General features: G+C 33.2%; 1 protein-coding gene across 1 annotated transcript; it reads left to right on the forward strand.

The window, feature by feature from the left end:
- The first annotated feature begins 6,506 nt into the window (after positions 1–6,506).
- On the forward strand, positions 6,507–17,486 carry LOC111378526 (ras-related protein RABB1c-like). The gene is made up of 6 exons (XM_023001739.1): positions 6,507–6,768; positions 7,359–7,498; positions 7,731–7,813; positions 15,540–15,744; positions 15,856–15,924; positions 17,127–17,486. The coding sequence occupies exons 1-6, from the start codon at positions 6,723–6,725 to the stop codon at positions 17,217–17,219; spliced, it is 636 nt and encodes a 211-aa protein (XP_022857507.1). The 5' UTR covers positions 6,507–6,722; the 3' UTR covers positions 17,220–17,486.
- The last annotated feature ends 1,266 nt before the right edge of the window (positions 17,487–18,752 follow it).

An 18,752-nucleotide genomic window follows, 5' to 3' on the forward strand; every position in this document is an offset into this window, starting at 1 on the left:
CTGATTCGTTGTCTCGAAGGTACGTGCTTTTAAATTCATTAAGTACTAAATTACTTGGTTTCGAGCATATTAAGGGCATGTATGAATCTGATTGTGATTTTTCTGGTATTTATGCTTCATGTGACAAAGGAGCATTTGATAAATTCTATAGGCATGAAGAATATTTGTTTAGGGAAGATAAGTTGTGCATTCCTAATTATTCTTTGTGTGAATTATTAGTAAGGGAAGCGCATGGGGGTGGTCTAATGGGACACTTCGGGGTTCAAAAGACTTTAGACATGTTAGGGGAACATTTTTATTGGCCTAAAATGCGACATGACGTAGAACAAATATGTGGAAAGTGCATAACTTGTAAAAAGGCTAAGTCTAAGGTTCAACCCCATGGTTTGTATACTCCTTTGCCTGTACCTAGTGAACCTTGGGTAGACATATCTATGGACTTTGTGTTAGGTTTGCCTAGGACAAAAAGGGGTCGGGATTCAATATTTGTAGTGGCCGATAGGTTTAGTAAGATGGCGCACTTCATACCATGTCATAAAACTGACGATGCTACTAATATTACAGACTTATTCTTTAGGAAAATAGTATGTTTACATGGAGTACCTAAAAGTATAGTGTCTGATAGGGACGTGAAGTTTTTGAGTTATTTTTGGCGTGTTCTGTGGAGTAAGTTAGGAACTAAGTTATTATTTTCTACAACTTGTCACCCACAAACAGATAGACAAACTGAGGTAGTTAATCGAACTATGACTCAACTACTTAGGACAATGATCAATAAAAATCTGAAATCATGGGAAGAGTGTTTACCGTTTATAGAGTTTGCATATAATCGAGCTACACATTCTACTACTTCATTTTCTGCTTTTGAAATTGTTTATGGTTTTAATCCACTAACACCTATGGATTTAATGCCTTTGCCTGTGCATGAACGAGGTAGCTTAGATGGGAAATGAAAAGTCGAGATGGTGAAAACGCTCCATGAAAAGGTCAGGATGCAGATCGAAGAGAAAGGAAAGCTGATTGCATCAAAAGCAAATAAAGGAAGAAGACGCGTTACATTTGAGCCTGGAGATTGGGTCTGGGTGCATTTCAGAAAAGAGCGTTTTCCAGAACAGAGGAAGTCAAAATTGCAACCACGAGGCGATGGACCGCTTCAAATCATCGTGAGGATCAATGACAATGCATACAAAGTGGATTTACCAGGTGAGTACAATGTTTCGGCTACTTTTAATGTATCTGACCTCTCTCTGTTTGATGCAGGTTCAGATTCGAGGACGAATCCTTTTGAAGGAGGGAATGATGTGATCCAAGAGCTAAGCCAGAAGAAGGCAAGTGCGAGACGAGACCTGTTGATAATCGAAGGTAGACCGATGACACGATCGAGAGCAAAACAAGTTAAACAAGCGATGGGATTGTTCGTTCAAGAAACTATTAATGGAACCATGTTCGAGACTCAAAATGGGACAAGTTTCGTGTTTGGGTCGAAGGCCGAAACAAAATGGATCAATGCGTTACAAACAGTCGAAGAAGAAAGTGGGCAGTATAACCATGTAGCCGCACGGTGCTACCGCATGACTTGAGACTGAGAATTCAATGGCCGAAATTTTATTACCATGTGGCAGCACGAGTTATAACCATGCGACCGCATGGTTCATTTTTGGGCGCGATTTTCCTTTTTCTTTTCCGCGTTTATCCTTATTTTACTAGAATTTCATTTTTAATCAAACTCCTACCATATTGGACGAATATTTTAGGAATTTTGTTAGATTATCAAAATTATATTTCCTTTTGACTTCTATTCGAGGATTAGTATAAATAGGAAAATATTTTTCATTGTAAGAACTTTCAACTTTTGCTTGATTAGTATTATAGAGAGAGAAATTTATTCTTTCAATTTCTTGTTCTTCTTGAACAATCTTGGAACTTAGCAAGATTCAATTTCTTGTAGCGCTCTAAACAATTGGATTGTGGGTTCTTTTAATTGTAATCAAGGGGTTTTAGGTTTTTCGCTAATCTAGGGTTTCTTGATTCAATTCTTGGGATTCAAGATCCAAAATCGGGTTAGTATTGGCGTTCTTGGGTTCCACATCAACCTCGTCGTGGGTTTCGAAGTTTCCATTGCTACGGGGTTCGCATCAGCATTTTTTCTCCTAATCGGACCGGAATCGTTTAGAACCGGCTAGTTCAATTTCGGTTCTTCTAAAAAAACAATTTGATCTCGGAGCAAATTATTAAGAACGGACGAGTTCTCGATTCTTGTATGGGAACCGTCGGGAACCAGACGATTCTCATAGGATTTTTTATTTTCTTCTTTTTTTTAGTGAAATATATGACTCAATCTCCAATCATTTTTATAAAAAATAATTGGGTCCTTCTTAATTTTAGACTCCAGCACTTTTCCTTCTTGTCTGTGATTATTTCCTTCTCTCTTTAGATTTTTTATTGGTGAACATTTTATTTTGACATTTTCAACGTAAAGAACCAGATCGGACCAAATCGAAACTGATTGGTTCAATTCCAATTTAGTTCTATAGCTAACTATGGAAACAATGTTTCATTTCTAAAATTCACATTGGTATTCGATTCCCTTTAGAATTGGACAAAATCGGACCGCGCCCACTTGTATGAGATGAGAGTCAACAAAAACGGCTAGATGTAATGGTTAACGATCAAAATTTTCATTTTTTTCCTCCAATAATGGCCTCAAACAAGGGCTAATAGCATAATCAGTTGTTGTTATGAAACGAAACACGATTTAGTTATTTAAATATTCTAGACAAATATTGCAGATATTCAATAATGAGAACTCATGTAATATATCCAGGAATACTGTGTTGCTTATTTATACAAATCAATATTCTAAGATTTTAAAAGAATATTGTGTTACTTTAGAAGGAGTACAATTTTATATTTATTAATATTCTTGAATAATATTTTGATTGTTATTCTTGAAAATCATAAATTTATACACTTCAATGTTAATATTATTTTGGTTCTAAATAGTTAGAATTTTAATTAAACTGCTCATAAAGAAGAAAAAGTTTATTTATATCAATATTCCGAAAAATATTATTATGATACTTCAGAAGAACAATTAACTGCATTATATGGGAGAATAAATAATAATAAAAATTTGTCTACTAAATTCAAGAGAAATATAATAAGTTTTTAAAATGTGTCATGATTGATACTATAGATATTGATACAATTGAAACAAACACTCTATTGAATCAGAAATTCATTTACTGAGTAAATTATTGTTTAACATGATCGATTTAACCATTACTGGATCAATAATGAAATATAATTGAAAATTCATATAGACATTCAACGAAAAATAGAAAATTTTTCAATCCAATAAATTTATTTTATAATACTTGTTCTGTGTATCATAAATTGGTTTTGATTATCACTAGCTAACATTTGACTAAATTCTTAAAATTTTGAAAAATAATTCGGGTGATTTATGAGCCCTAGTCACCTTTTATGTTGGCAATTTTGAACCTTTATATACTCTTATTTGAGCCCCATTTTTTCAAAAATTTATTTTCAACTAAACATTTTTCAATAAAATAATTCTACACGTAAATCAAAATTTTTTTCTTACTCTCTAATCACACATTCTCCAAAAACTCACTATTTAAAAATACATTCTCTTTTCAAGATGGAGCTCAAACAAGGGCATAATAATTCAAACCCTAATAGTTGATATTTTATAACATGATTTGTTTATTGTCATTTAAGCATTTTTCTCAGCAGTACGAGGAATTAATAAGCTTAAAGATTATATATATAATGCGTCATTATCATATCTAGATCCTCGCAAAATATAATTCGAGTTAGAAGTTCAAAAGATAATTCATTTATATGCATTTGCTACTAAAACAGATTAATAATATCTCAAATACCACTTTTAAATGCTCCAACTCGAATTGATGTTATGTGAAGGACAATTCGTTCACATTATGTTTGATAAATATATGACATGTCTAAAGCGTGGTTGCCTTCAATTTTAAGACAATAATCTCCAAAAAAATAAAAATAAATAATAAAAATGAAGCAAATAAAGAAATTGGTCTCATTTAGAATGCGTATACTCTTGAAGAACATATCGAAATGACTAATTATAAAACTCTAGAAAGGTTTCAAGTATATGAAATATTGAAAGTCGAGATATCTCATTAAATTATTCATCATGAAAAAGAAATAGAATTAAAATGACGAAAATTGTCAACAATATTTTTGTATACAATGTATCACTTCATATTATAAATAGCAATGATATTGAAATAAATTCATTGAAACATATAGGTCGAAGAAATGATTAGCCAAACAAAAGGATGCAATCCTAGTAAAGTTGAATTTTCTAGGGAAAACTTAGGCCATGTTTGATAGGCCATGATTTTCATGGAAAATGAAAAATGAATTCCACTTTCTCACTTTGCCATGTTTGATGGCAATTTTTTCCATGGAATTTGTTTTCTTGGTTTTCTAGGCTATGCTGCTGATTTTTTTTTCGATTTTTTTTTTTTGTAATAAAAACAAATTTTATCCCTAATTGTAAAAAAATATTTTCCTTTAATTGACAATTTTCTTGTAAAATAAAGTTAAACGAACACCAAAAGATAGATTGTTTTCTTTTTTTTTTTTTTTTTGCAATGAAAACAAATTCTATTCTCAATACAAGTAAATTATATCCCTTTAATTGACAATTTTGTGTAAAACAAAGTCAAATGAACATCAAAAACACTTTTATTTCAATAATTTTCACATGAAAAATTATGTCAATCAAACACAATAATTGACAATTCCAATAAAACAATTTCTAGACAATTCAATTTCTTGGAATTCATCATCTTTCCATCCAAATTACATCTTTGCAATCAAATGGACCTTTAAAGTTTCTGAATATGTTGTCAAAGAATTTAAAGATGTATATTTATACAAAAAAGAAATGAGAAAAACAAAGTTATAATATGTAATACACGATTCTCAACATAATGGATTTTGTAAAGACCATGGTGGATGTAATCACAAGTCAACATCTTGTTATCTTGACATGACTATTGATATTATTTTTGAAGAAATTAATATGATCAAAGCATATAATTCAAGTGATAATATCATGACGAGAATAAATATGAGTTGTACTCCTTTTTTCTTGACTAAGATTTGGTCCCATTAGGTTATCATGATAAAATTTTTAATGAGGCAACTTTTTGTGTCGTATTTAAAGAAATAATGTACTTCTACATTAGGATTTTTTTCATAAAAATTTTCGTATTAAAGTTTTAACGAGACATATTCTTTATGTTATAAATGTTTATAAACTACATGATATTTACACTAAAAATATTAATCTTATGTGTATGGGACTGCTGAAAAGAGCAATTAGAGTTGTTTTCTGAATTATCGTATTGCTACAGCCAACAAAGGCTGATAAATATTTTGTATGAAGAAAATATTATTGGAAAGCTATAACAAGACAACATGAAACATATTTCACCAAAATTGTGACAAAAAAATTAGCATGCGAACATGGATAACTTGAAATTAGGATTTTCATTCATTGAAATCAAGGAGCTGGTGTATTCTTTTTCTTTAGTTCAAGTATTGTCATATTAGATTTTCTTAACAAAATTTTAACAAGACAACATTTTATTACTCCAATTTTACTATAATTCTTTGTCCTATTTTTTCCTTTGTTTGGTATTTTATCCCACTGAGTTTTTGCCAAACTAAATTTTTAATGAGGCATTTATTATGCAAATAGTCATCAAAGGGTAAGTGTTGTAAAATTATGATATAATTATTTTTGTCTATTTGATCTTATCAAAATACTTAAATAAATACTATTTACTCTTGCAAAGTCTATTTTAATCTAATTGTTAAACCTTATAAATTTAGTGCAATGAATTTCAATAAAATACACACTTAAGTTTTGGCTCTCTATTTTTTTTTTTTTTTTTTTTATATATATCTCTATTATTGCTTTAGTTTTATAACAGTTCGTACAAAGTATATGAAAAATAAGTTCAAATTTTGTTAACGGTGCGAGTAATTAACATAATCAAATTTCTTTCGGACCCTGAAAATTCTTTTTACAATTACAAGGATTCAAATAATAATAATAATTAAAGAGAATTGATCTAATGCTCATTAGATAATCAAATTTCTTTCGGACCTTGAAAATTCTTTTTACAATTACAAGGATTCAAATAATAATAATAATTAAAAAGAATTGGTCTAATGCTCATTAGATCCACTAAATTTTTATCTACAAATAAATGAATGAATAATGATGATTGAACAGGGGTTAAAAACAAGGAAAGTATGGACAGACTGAATTGTCACGTGTGCTCATTAAATCACAATTAAATTTGAAATCGGATTTTACGGGCAAATTCAAATTTAAATAAAAGTTAACAATTAATTTAAATTACATAGAATTCATAATTTTTTAAAGGTACATTTTATTAATTTTTAAAAGCGAACTTTGAATATTTTTTTTTTCTCTCTCTCTCTTTACGAAAGAAAATTGACGGGAAGAAGGAATTGAGGCTGTTTCGACCTCCGATTTCGCTCTCCCACGCTCTCTCAAATTGTTTTCATAATTGCTATTTCAATCGGTATTTCTTTTCTTCTTTAACTGTTTTCTGGATCTCTATTCCTTTGACGTGTTTTACGCAAGATAATTCTGGGAATTGAAGATTCGTAAAGCGATGTCGTACGCTTATTTATTCAAGTACATTATCATCGGAGACACAGGTATATATTTTGTTTGTTATCCTTATATCCGGTTAATGATTACTGCTTTATCGATTTTATACTATTTTATTTTTTTAATGATGTTGATTGATTGTTCTTGGCTTTTGTTGATCGGATCTAAAACTTAGAACGTGGCCTGCAATAGCTGCTATTGGTTATTGAATTGACGGTTATAGATCCTATGTGCCCATAGAGTATGTTCGAAATATACGTATGTGTCGTGTAATTCAGATCATATTCTTCTGGCAATCTTATGAACGATTATCATGGGTCTATTGCTGTTATTTTTCTATAAATTAGTTGGTCAACATCCAGTTTTTCTTTTTTCCTTTTTTTCTTTTCTTTTTTTTTTTTTTTTTAATTTTTTGTATGGTGCTGTTATTTTTCTATAAATTAGTTGGTCAACATCCAGTTTTTCTTTTTTCCTTTTTTTCTTTTCTTTTTTTTTTTTTTTTAAATTTTTTGAGCGGGAGCGGGGGAGGTATCAATCCTTAAACCCTATATCTCTTGTAGAAGCAATACATTGAGTTCATTGAAACCAGGACCATATGAATGCATAGTATAACTCATGAGTTTAACATGTTTCTCAGGTGTTGGGAAATCTTGTCTTCTTCTGCAGTTCACTGACAAACGCTTTCAGCCAGTCCACGATTTGACCATTGGCGTTGAGTTTGGGGCTAGAATGATCACAATTGAAAACAAACCAATAAAGTTACAGATTTGGGACACGGTTTGTTTATATGTTTCCTTTGCCTCTGTTTTCTGTGCGTTTTCTAATTCGATATCCTTGCGGGCCTTTATTTGCCTATAGCTGCAAAGTTGATAGGCTAGTGAATTAAAATAATATAACTTATCTAAGTCCTAAATAATTACTTCTTCCCGAAACTTAGCTTCTCTACAATGAGATATACTTCAATAGAAATTGCTGCATCTGTAACCAAAGTTATTCCTCACTATTTCAGGCGGGCCAAGAGTCATTCAGGTCTATCACGAGGTCTTACTACAGAGGTGCTGCTGGGGCATTACTAGTTTATGATATCACAAGGTACTTTGCTAATTGAATCTTTGTAAACATCCCCAACATTCATCATGGGCCACATGACTTATTTTGTCAAACAAATGTTCTTTTCGAATTTAATAAGATCCTTTGCGCACGAAACATTAGATTTCTGTAGTGTTTTCCTATTTAAATTCGAGAAATGGTGGGAAAGTAGAACTGAGTGATATATTGATGGATGAACCAGTTTGTTAGTCTTTGTGTGCTTTCACAAGGTGTCCATCTTGAGAATGGAACCAAGTTCTTTATTAGACATGAGTGTTGAATAATCAACCTCCAATTGGTGGAATTTCGGGCTCAGGTTACCAATCTCGACCTTATCAATACACCCAAGCAATCATGACCCAAAACCTTAAACTCTTCCACACTCCAGTTGCTCAAGATTTGTACCCACTTAGGACACAAAAGGGAAAGCGTTTGCAGCCACAAAGGCCAGAGAAGAATAAGAAGAAAACCGGCTAAAAAGAAGCACAAAGCAAAGAGGCAGGACTTGTTTTTTCTTTCAAACAAAAAACACACATTAATGACAAACAAAGGAGGCTAGCATATATATAGGTTAGGTTAGGTTAGGTTAAAGTGATGGGCCCAAGCCCAATACAAATTCGGTAAGTGGGCCAACATATATAATCCATCCAATGAGTATAGAAACTGGGCCATAAGCAACACTAATTAATTAGGTTGCTTCCAATGGTCCAAATAATTTTAGGGTTGGGTCATCAATCTTGGGTGTCGATATTTAATTTATCCAATATCGATTTAACATTATCGCCCATGATTATTGGGTATTAAAAATCAACAATCTCCACCTTGATGTCTAATAATTTGCAAGCAAACAAAACACACAGTTTATACTTGCACAAGCAAGATAATCCAATAAAATTGGTATCACAGACCTTACCTCGTATTTCGAACTTGAAACATTTACCTTACGTGCTCCATGTACTCATCAGAGCTAAGGTCCAAAAAAACTCAAGTAGGAACAAGTATTCACTAGGCCTGGGCGTGGTTTAGTTTGGATCGGTTTCAACCTCAACCTGAAATCAAAACCAAATTAGTCGGTTTGAAAAATTTTCAACCAAAACTTACCCACTCTAGCTCTTAAACCAAACCAACCAAAACCAAATCGGTTCGGTTCGGTTTCGTTTGGTTTGTCGGTTTAGACTTTTAAATATTATCGCATAATAAAAAATGAAAAGTTATGCAAAAAATAATATATGCCATTCAATTTAACCACTCACACTGACATAGACAATAACCAACACATAACCATAACCAAACCGAATCTTCGTCAAGCTTTTTTCCATCCCAATATAATCCAAATTCAAGAGTAAGAAAATAAATTTTATGTTACAAGAAAGAAACTCAAGCACAAAAAATAAATTTTGTTAACATCTAATGTATAGACTCGAGGAAAATAAAATGTCCAAGAAAGTGAAATCGAAGTTCCAAAAGTTGTCTACCAAGCACGGCCATCATCTTGAATCACCTTCACCTACAAAACTTGGTAACTTAAATTATATTTCATTGTAAAGATATGATCAAATGCGATGCAAAACAATAAAATTACCTTACGCAAACACCTAAAATGACTTATTTATCTTTGATGTTGGAATCTTCATCCGTTTTCGTTACTTCCGAAAGATCTAAAAAATAAAATGATTCAATTAGTAGTAAATGAATTTGAAACACATGTAATTAACACACTTAATGAAATAGTTAATTAATAATTATCTTCATCCAATTTATTATAATACTCTACATCCTCCATGTAAAATTTGTCTTCGCTTGGAGTAGATTTGAGTTAGTTTTGAGTGCAAACTAAAATCTTGACCATCTTAGCAGTTAAAGAACTACGAAATGGGTCTAGAATTCTTCCCCCTGTACTGAATGCACTTTCTGAAGCCATTGTAGACACTTGAATTGCCAACACATCTTTTGCAAGTTTGGACAATATTCTATACTTAATTCCATGTACCTTCCACCAATCAAGGACATCAAACTCCTCCTCTTCTATATCTTCACAAGCATCCAATAAATATCTTTCCAAGTCATTTTTTTATCTCAACTGAATCTTTTGCTGCTTGTTGTTCTTTAAACTTGGAAATACGAGTAGAACATGCACTACAAGTGGAATTGACTTGACTTGTAGAAGATAACCCACTTGTAGATGTATCCATCGATACTTGACTTCTTCGTGGACTTCCCTCATACATCACATACCAGTCATAAATTGAAAACAAATTTTCCTTCAATGTTTGGGTCATTGTATCAGCCATTTTTTTATCATTATAAATATCACAAAAACAATACTGAACATAATCCAATTTATATTTGGGATCAAATACGGTAGCAATCAACAACATTTGATTGACATTGTCCATATTCCTCCAATACTTATCAAATTTTCTCTTCATATTAGCAGCCATTTCACCTAAAAGATAATTTTTACTTGAACTCCAATCTGCTAAATCCGCTACAAATGAACATATTTCATAAAGATAAATTGTGGAGCTAACATGTAATGAAGTACTGAACTTTAAAGTGATTTCATAAAGCCCTTTAAGAAATTTAACAAAAATAGATGAATATCACTTACTAAAGGGGTCCACCTCTTCTTCTACCACCATCATCCTCTCGAAAATAACTTAAGTAATATCCATCCTCCTCTTCTAAGTGCTCGAAAGCTTTTTGATACTTCAAAGCAGCCTCCAACATTAAATAGGTAGAATTCCACCTTGTAGGCACATCTAGAAACACAAGTGATTTTGATTCGATCTTTTCTTTAGTTGCGCACTCTTTCAATTTTTCGTATCTAGCAGGTGAGGATTTTACATACTTCACTGCATTACAAATACTAACTATAGAATCATGTGCTTCTTTCAGCCCCTCACGCACTATCAAGTTAATGATATTTGCACAACATCTCATGTGTAAATATTTTCCATCCAAAACACACCCATTATTACCCTAACCAATCATCTTCCTTCTAAGACATGAAATAGCCGTTTCATTTGCACTAGCGTTGTCCACTGTGATTGTAAACACCTTGTCAAGGCCCCACTCATGCAAGCAACTTTCTATAACCTTGCCGATGGTTTCACCCTTGTGATTAGGTATCACACAAAAATTCAAAATTCTTTTCTTAAGCATCCAATTAGAGTCAACGTAATGGGCTATAAGAGACATAATTTATATTTTGAATGGATGTCCAAGTATCTGTAGTAAGTGAAACTCTTTGACGTTGAGTAGTAAGGTTCTTTCTCAACTCTAATTTCTCACTTAAATATAGTTGGTAAATATCCCTCACAATAGTCCTACGCGATGGAGGATCAAATTTAGGACATGCTACACTACAAAAGTGTCTAAATCCCATCCCTTCAACAAAACTAAAAGGTAGTTCATCGACAACCACCATTCTTGCGCATGCTAATCTACCCGCTTCCTTACTAAACCCAATAGCCATAAGATTGGTCCCACCACCAGTTTGTTTATCAAAACTTAAGATTTTTTGCCTTTTGTCACCCACCCTACCAGGATACTTTTTACAATGTTTAACTAAATGACATTTTAAAGTACTAGTTTCATATTTCTTAGTCCCACAGGCATAAGATTGCCCACAATATTTACACTCACACCTGACATCTTCAGCTTTTGGATCTCCCATTATCGTGAAATGATCCTATACATCCGAAGTTTTCTTGTTATGCTTTCTCTTCCCTAAACATGACGGTGGAAGTGGAGGAAGCTTCGTAATATTTCTACCTGGAATTGATGTTGCTGGGTTTTCACCAATGTATTCACACTCATTGTCAATATCCATATTCAAACACCTGCACATAGTGTACATGTATTACATTAAAATTCAGATTTTAGTTACTAAGGCAAATTAAATAAAATGACAGATTACAGTTTACAAATAAAGGATTTTCAGATTGTTAATTTACACTTACAAGTTACAAAGATTAAATAGAAATATGAATTCCACAATCTCAAATATGGATTACAAATTTAAATAGAAACAGTTTATAGATGCGTTCCACAATCTCAAATATAGATTACAGATTTCAAATTACACATACAAATGCAATATATTTCAGATTTCCACGAGATAAAGCAGGGGCACAACCGCTTAAGAGCTAACTCAATCAATAAACTCCATGACAAGAGATTTGTATAAATTATAAAGCCAACAGAAAGAAAAATCCAGACATAAATTAACACTCAAGCAAAATAGTCAAAACACAAAAATCGAACCAGATCAAATGAGGAAACGAATATTAGATTACCTTGCAGCTACGAAGTCGGACTGTCGGAATCTCGGTGAGTTGAAGTTGATTTTAGGCTTTAGGAGTAATATAGGAGCTAGGAAAAAACGTTCGAATTTGGATTGCAACGGGAGTTGGAGACGGCGACGAGAGATTGGAGAAACCGACTATAATGAGATTAGTTTAGGATAACTGAGTGATGGAGTGAATTGTGATTTGGAAGGGAAAAAAAACCTTCGTGGATTAGGCCAGTTCGGTTTCCCATCAATTTGAGCCTTCAAACCATGAACCGAACCAACCCAATTTGGTTTTGCTTTATAAAAACTAAACCAACCCGAACCAGTTCGGTTTGATTAGTTTAGGCGGTTTACCGATTTTTTTGCCCAGCCCTAGTATTCACAGTGAACAAATAATCATGCGATGAAGATATTATATAGGATAATACACAGATCTTTTTAAAATCTCGTTCACATAGAGCCAAAGATTAACATCAAGTTAATCAGCACACGGTCAAACACATATGCAACAAATGCATAAATGACCCCACGAAAGATCTTACCACACTTATCCTATCCCATTTCGTGTTACTTCCACCTCGAGAACACATATCTCTCCTCATCGCCCACCATGCTCACTAGATAATCACTCAACTCATGTCTAAGTCGCAAGTCACGATAAATCCTAAGCTATCAGGATAATCCTCTATCACCACATCACTTCTCCCAACCTACGTGGATAATGGGTCTCCACCTTACCGAAGTGATAGAAATGTCTCTCTCACACTCCACCTGTACAAGGTCTCTTTCACAGATAAAGAATTCTAAACATTTGATCACATTTTCACTCGTTATCTAAATGTCACATTCTACATCCCCGGTACAAACCACAATGTACCCCTAGGCATTTATACTCCACCTTGCCAAAAGACATACAACTCATTGCTAATGCATCCTAACCCATTATGCATGCAAACAATCACATCAATTAATCACATTACCTCAAATTCATGCTAACACACATATCAAACAAATTGAAATGCAGCATATAATCATGCAACAGAATTAGGCAATCACACATATGTAGAAAGGATCACACACGGGTGCATATGCAACAACTAGGTTTACTCTCAATAAACCTCACTAGGGTCATAACTCGACCCCTCAACTACATTCGTCTCACCTCTCACATTACCCCTCTGCTTATCCTTCTTCTTGGGATAGTCCTTAATAAAGTGTCCAAACATACCACAGTTGTAACACCGTTTACCACTAGACTTGTCCCATCCTTTGCCCTTCTTCTTACTAACTTCATCACTCGAGTCACTAATCGAATCACCACTATTTTAAGCTCTACCTAAATTCATTTGCTTAAACTTCATCATACTCCTTATCATGTGTAACTTCACCACTCCTCTTATTTTCATTTTCAGCCTTAATTTCCGTTTCCTTATTCCTAAGTGAGTTTATGACAATCTCGAGTGTTAGGGTGTCCTTACCATACTTAATTGCATTCTTAACCCCTCTATATGAATCAAACATGGAATTAAGTAAGATAATTGCTTTATATGTTTCGAACACCTTTTTATCACAGTTAACAATGTCTTGAACAAGTTTGTTAAAAGTATCTAGATTGTCGTCAAGATCCTTTGAAGGATCCATTTTAAAACTGAAAAATCTTTCAAGTAAGTACAACTTATTAGGAGTGGACTTAAGCAAATATAAGTCCTTCAACTTTTTCCAAAGTTCTTTTGTGAAACCCAATTTTCCAACCAAAACAATGTCTAGTAAATGTAAGATAATCGAAGTGTAAGCAAGTTCATCGTATTCCTTTTTTTGTGTTTCTGTCAAATTTGAGGAAAATTTGCGATCTATGGCTTTCGAAACTTTTTGTTGAATTAAAATCCCCTTCATCTTTTGTTGCCAAATTGAAAAATTCTCTTTCCCATTGAAAATACCACTTCAAAATGTGAAGACATTTTTGGGAAAACAGAGCAACTAAATGCATAGATAGGTCACAAAAAGTAATCCTACGGCCGCAATAACGTTGTTCTAGATTCCCAGGATTTCGTAAGATTCGCGATCTTAAATCAAAAGAATTTTCGAACGGGTCACGTAGTGACTATATGACAATTACAACACAAATTCAATTACTAACTTGCAATCAATTTCAACACTTCAAATAGAGCAGATAATTCCTAAATTTTCTAGCACAAGCAATAGGACCACCACTATTCGTCCTAGAGTTCAGCAAATGTGCCAACACGAATGTCTAGCAACCAACAGCCGAGGGTCCAAGGGCAAAGTCGTCCAACTTTTTCTATATATCCTGAAACTGAAAACTAACACAAATCGTTAGAAACACGTTAGAAAAATTGTGTGAAGAAGTCATCACCGGAGGAGCCTCCACGCGCCTCCACCGTCAGCGACCATCACCCTGAAGCGCTGGCCACCCAGCACTGCCTTCATTTGCAGATCACAAATCTGGCCTCCGTTTCACCAAAAGACATCTGGATTGGCCAAAAATTGAGGTTGCAGGTTCAGTTTTTTTTTGAAAAATTTCTAGACAGTTTAATCTAGCTGGTTTTTGCTTTGATTCTGATCAGAAATTCCACCCCAACCTCACTCTAATACCAAATGTTGAATAATTGACCTCCAATTGGTGAAATTTCGGGCTCAAGATACCAATCTCGACCTTATCAATACACCTAAGCAATCACGACCCAAAACCTTAAACTCTTCCATACTCCAGTTGCTCAAGATTTGTACCCACTTAGGAGACAAAAGGGACGGTGTTTGCAGCCACAAAGACTAGAGAAGAACAAGAAGAAAACCGGCCAAAGAGAAGCACAAAGCAAAGAGGCAGGACTTGTGTTTTCTCTCAAACAAAAAACACGCGTTAATGACAAACAAAGGAGGCTAGCATATATGTAGGTTAGGTTATGTTAGGTTAAAGTGATGGGGCCAAGTCCAATACAAGTACTGTAAGTGGGCCAACACAAGTACAGTAAGCGGGCCAACATATAGAAACCATCCAATGAGTATAGAAATTGGGCCATGAGCGACCCTAATTAATTAGGTTGCTTCCAATGGCCCAAATAATCTTAGGGTCAGGTCATCAATCTTGGGTGTCGATATTTAATTTATCAAATATTAGTTTAACATCATCGCCCAGATTATTGGGTATCAAAACCAAACAATGAGGCATTTAACACAGAGTTGTGGAATGTTGATGGCTGCTGTATTATATGATTTGGAGCAAATAATTAGAATATGTACATTTATACTTCAGTAAAGGCCATAGAGAAACCCAACAATCTATAAAAATATCGGCTTGTGCAGCTTTGAAGTTGGTATGTTTTATTTATGCTGGAAGTGCCCGAGTCTTGATTCTCCCAGTGAAAATGTGAATTCTCTTGTGTGCCGATGGTATGCCTTTGTTGTTATGTTCAGGAGGGAAACTTTTAACCACCTTGCTAGTTGGTTAGAAGATGCGAGGCAGCATGCAAATGCAAACATGTCCATAATGCTGATAGGAAACAAGTGTGATCTGGCTCACAGAAGAGCTGTAAGCACAGAAGAGGGCGAGCAGTTTGCCAGGGAACATGGCTTGATATTCATGGAAGCTTCCGCCAAAACAGCTCAGAATGTTGAAGAGGTGATGAAATCAGGGTGTTGCCACGATATATAGTAAATGAGCAAGCTGTTTTACAGGTTCTTTACAAACATAGTTGAAGGTTTGATATAATTATGTTCTCCTTGATTGCAGGCGTTTATAAAAACAGCCTCAACCATCTACAAGAAAATTCAAGATGGGGTTTTTGATGTATCAAATGAGGTGTGTAATGTTCTGATTACCACCTGAAATTTGCTCATGTTATACATACATACATACATATATATATATATAGACATACATTGCTATTATCATTTAAAATGGGAGGTGTCATAAAGTTCAGATGGGAGTTTGGCTAGGCTCGAAAAGTTTGCTAATAAGTCTATGTAAATGAGTAATTATTATAATAAATAACATCATTGAAAGGTTAAAGTTAAAAATAGGTAAGGTTACTTGGACGTTAAAGTGAGAGTTATCTTGAAAAAGTAACTTTCTTTACTTGAAAATTAAGGAAAAAACTAAGCTATCCAAACATGTTTGGAAACAACAACGTTACCTTTATATTTTTAAGCTAACCAAAAATGGCCTTGACAGATAGTTTTGCATTATCATATGGAGTTTTATTTAAGACTCCAAAATTAGTTTCTTGAATTCAACTGTGTTACTGAATTTAGAAGAGACAGGACTATTAAAGAATTCTGATAACTTGGTTCTTATCCCAGTCTTGGGATTTTCATTCGCTTGGTAGGATGACATTACTTACTACCGACCTTAATAGTTCTGATAACAAACTTGGCCGCTTTTGCCATAAACTTGTGGTCAATTATATTAATCTTGAATGTTTATATTAGAAGATTTAATACAATTAGATCAGGATCATATTACTTTGTAGGTTGAAATTAGCTAAAGTTGAAAGTAACGTGTGGTTTTTAATCTTATCATGGAAATCATTATTCATTTAATTCTTTAACTGAATGCAAGCTCTTTTTGTTGGTGTGTCTAGATTTATATATGTTTTAAAACAAGATGCTCGAAGAACAATCTTTTGTTTTCAGAACAAAATTTCCAAATTAAAAATGAGTATTCTTTTATACAAATAAAAAATCAATAATAATCATAAAAAAAAAATAATGTTATTATTTTAATAAATGTATATCCAGCTTTCTTGAAAAATGATTTATCAGTCTGTCATGTTTATTGCCGTCCTTCTTAGCGAAAATGACGTTCATGTCACGGCGTCATGTTTGATTATGCATCTCTTTTTTTTCCCCTCTCTAGTACCATACCCATCACAGAGGATGTAGTTTTTCAGGTGCATCGTAAACACAATGGATTTATATGCATTAACAAATTTAGTTAGTGTGCTTTCTTTCCTTGTATGCCCTTCTGGCACTAAAATATTGTTCCCTTGGTTTACTTTGCAGTCTTATGGAATCAAAGTTGGATATGGTGGAGTTCCAGGACATTCAGCAGGAAGAGATGGAGTGGCGTCTCAAGGAGGAGCATGCTGCAGTTGAATGTTGGAGTCAATTCTTTGAACATCTGGATCATTTAATTATTGTTTATTCTGATTCTACATAAGTCATACGTGTCTTTACAACTATTTTTTTTTTTTTTTTTTTTTTTTTTTGTTGGTATCGTCAAATGTGTAAAATTATAAAATGCCTATGGAATATGGTATTTGTCTTTGAATCTTGGTCATTACCTGACTTGGTGTACATCAGACGAGCTATAGAACAAATAATACAGGGTGAAATTCTCTGGCGTTAAATGGTCTTTATCTGCTTGTTTTTGAAAATAGTGTATATCTCTTCATCTATTTAGCTTCGTGCTCTGATTGGGTAAAGATCGATTTTCACTTTCTCTATACAGTATTTCTTTTAGACTAGAATTTCTTATGTTCTAATCTGATCAAATTTGTTTGCATTCATGTCTGAAAATAGTGACGATTGCCCTTGTGTTATGTCGGTTATGTTACATGTATATCCCAATTTACAAATTAGTTTATATACAGATGAGGTGATAAGATGTGATTAAATAAAAATTTCTTCAACCAAACAAAAAAAAAAAATTCCCACTCTCTTTTCAACACTTTATCAATCTATAAGACTTTTATGTAACTTCTTATGTACAAATAACATTATTTGTGTTATATATCAGTGCTACTAGTATTTGGATGATTTAATCTGTGTTGTAACTTTATTGGATTCTCAAAGATATTAATGAAAATGGTGCGATGTCAGAATTATTAGCTTAAATCTATAATCCCAAACTTGTTTTGTCAATATACTCTTGATACTTCAATACATCACCTTGTTAGTAAATGATAAGAATATTTGTGTCGAGATGTCAAAGAGCATTAGGAGACAGCCAAGAGGATATCAAATCTCAATCAGGAATTACATGTGAATTCGAAAAAAGTTTTTTATTAAGTGAATCAAAAACTGCCAAAAGAAAAATTCAATTGTTAAGCCAATAAATAATTTTCAATAAATTAATCAATCGTTTTATGATGACAACTCTTTTTTCTCGAACATATCGCCTTTATCAAATTTACATCGAGTATACTCCTTTTTTTTATCAAATGAATCAGTTATTAATTATATTTGAAAATGATCTGGCATTAAGTCCTGCTTCGGCCAAACTTTTTTGGACTAACAACTCTTTCAGAAATATTTTCCAGCACGTCCTAAATCCTAATGAAACGATGTTTCCTCCTGTTGAGGTCTCTTTCAAGATAAAACAGTGAACTCCTTAACCATTATCATCTCTTGGACTTGGACAGGAAGTAAAAATAAGCTTGCTAAGTACAATTTGTTTTCAACTTCGTGAAGTAAGGAATAACTACGCAACACAAAAACGCTATACGAAAGTGAAGAAGAAGAAAGACATGGAAGAACAAACGAAAATTGTAAAAAAAATCGCACATTTAGCATTATGAACATCTGAAAGCTTAACGGGTTCCAACGTGCTTAGCGACTATCATCGTTCTCTTGTCGATGCAAGATTTTATTAGCTTGCAGAATGGGATTCTTCCTGTAGTCAATTTT

Source organism: Olea europaea, unplaced genomic scaffold, assembly GCF_002742605.1.
Source record: "Olea europaea var. sylvestris unplaced genomic scaffold, O_europaea_v1 scaffold1829, whole genome shotgun sequence".
NCBI lineage: Eukaryota > Viridiplantae > Streptophyta > Magnoliopsida > Lamiales > Oleaceae > Olea > Olea europaea.

What these genes read in the sequence shown, in the direction of transcription:
- LOC111378526 (XM_023001739.1), top strand. Translation starts at nt 6,723, where the DNA reads ATGTCGTACGCTTATTTATTCAAGTACATTATCATCGGAGACACAG. An exon ending in CTAGTTTATGATATCACAAG is followed by an intron (nt 7,814 to 15,539) that starts GTACTTTGCTAA and finishes TGTTATGTTCAG; the next exon opens with GAGGGAAACTTTTAACCACC. An exon ending in TTTTTGATGTATCAAATGAG is followed by an intron (nt 15,925 to 17,126) that starts GTGTGTAATGTT and finishes TTTACTTTGCAG; the next exon opens with TCTTATGGAATCAAAGTTGG.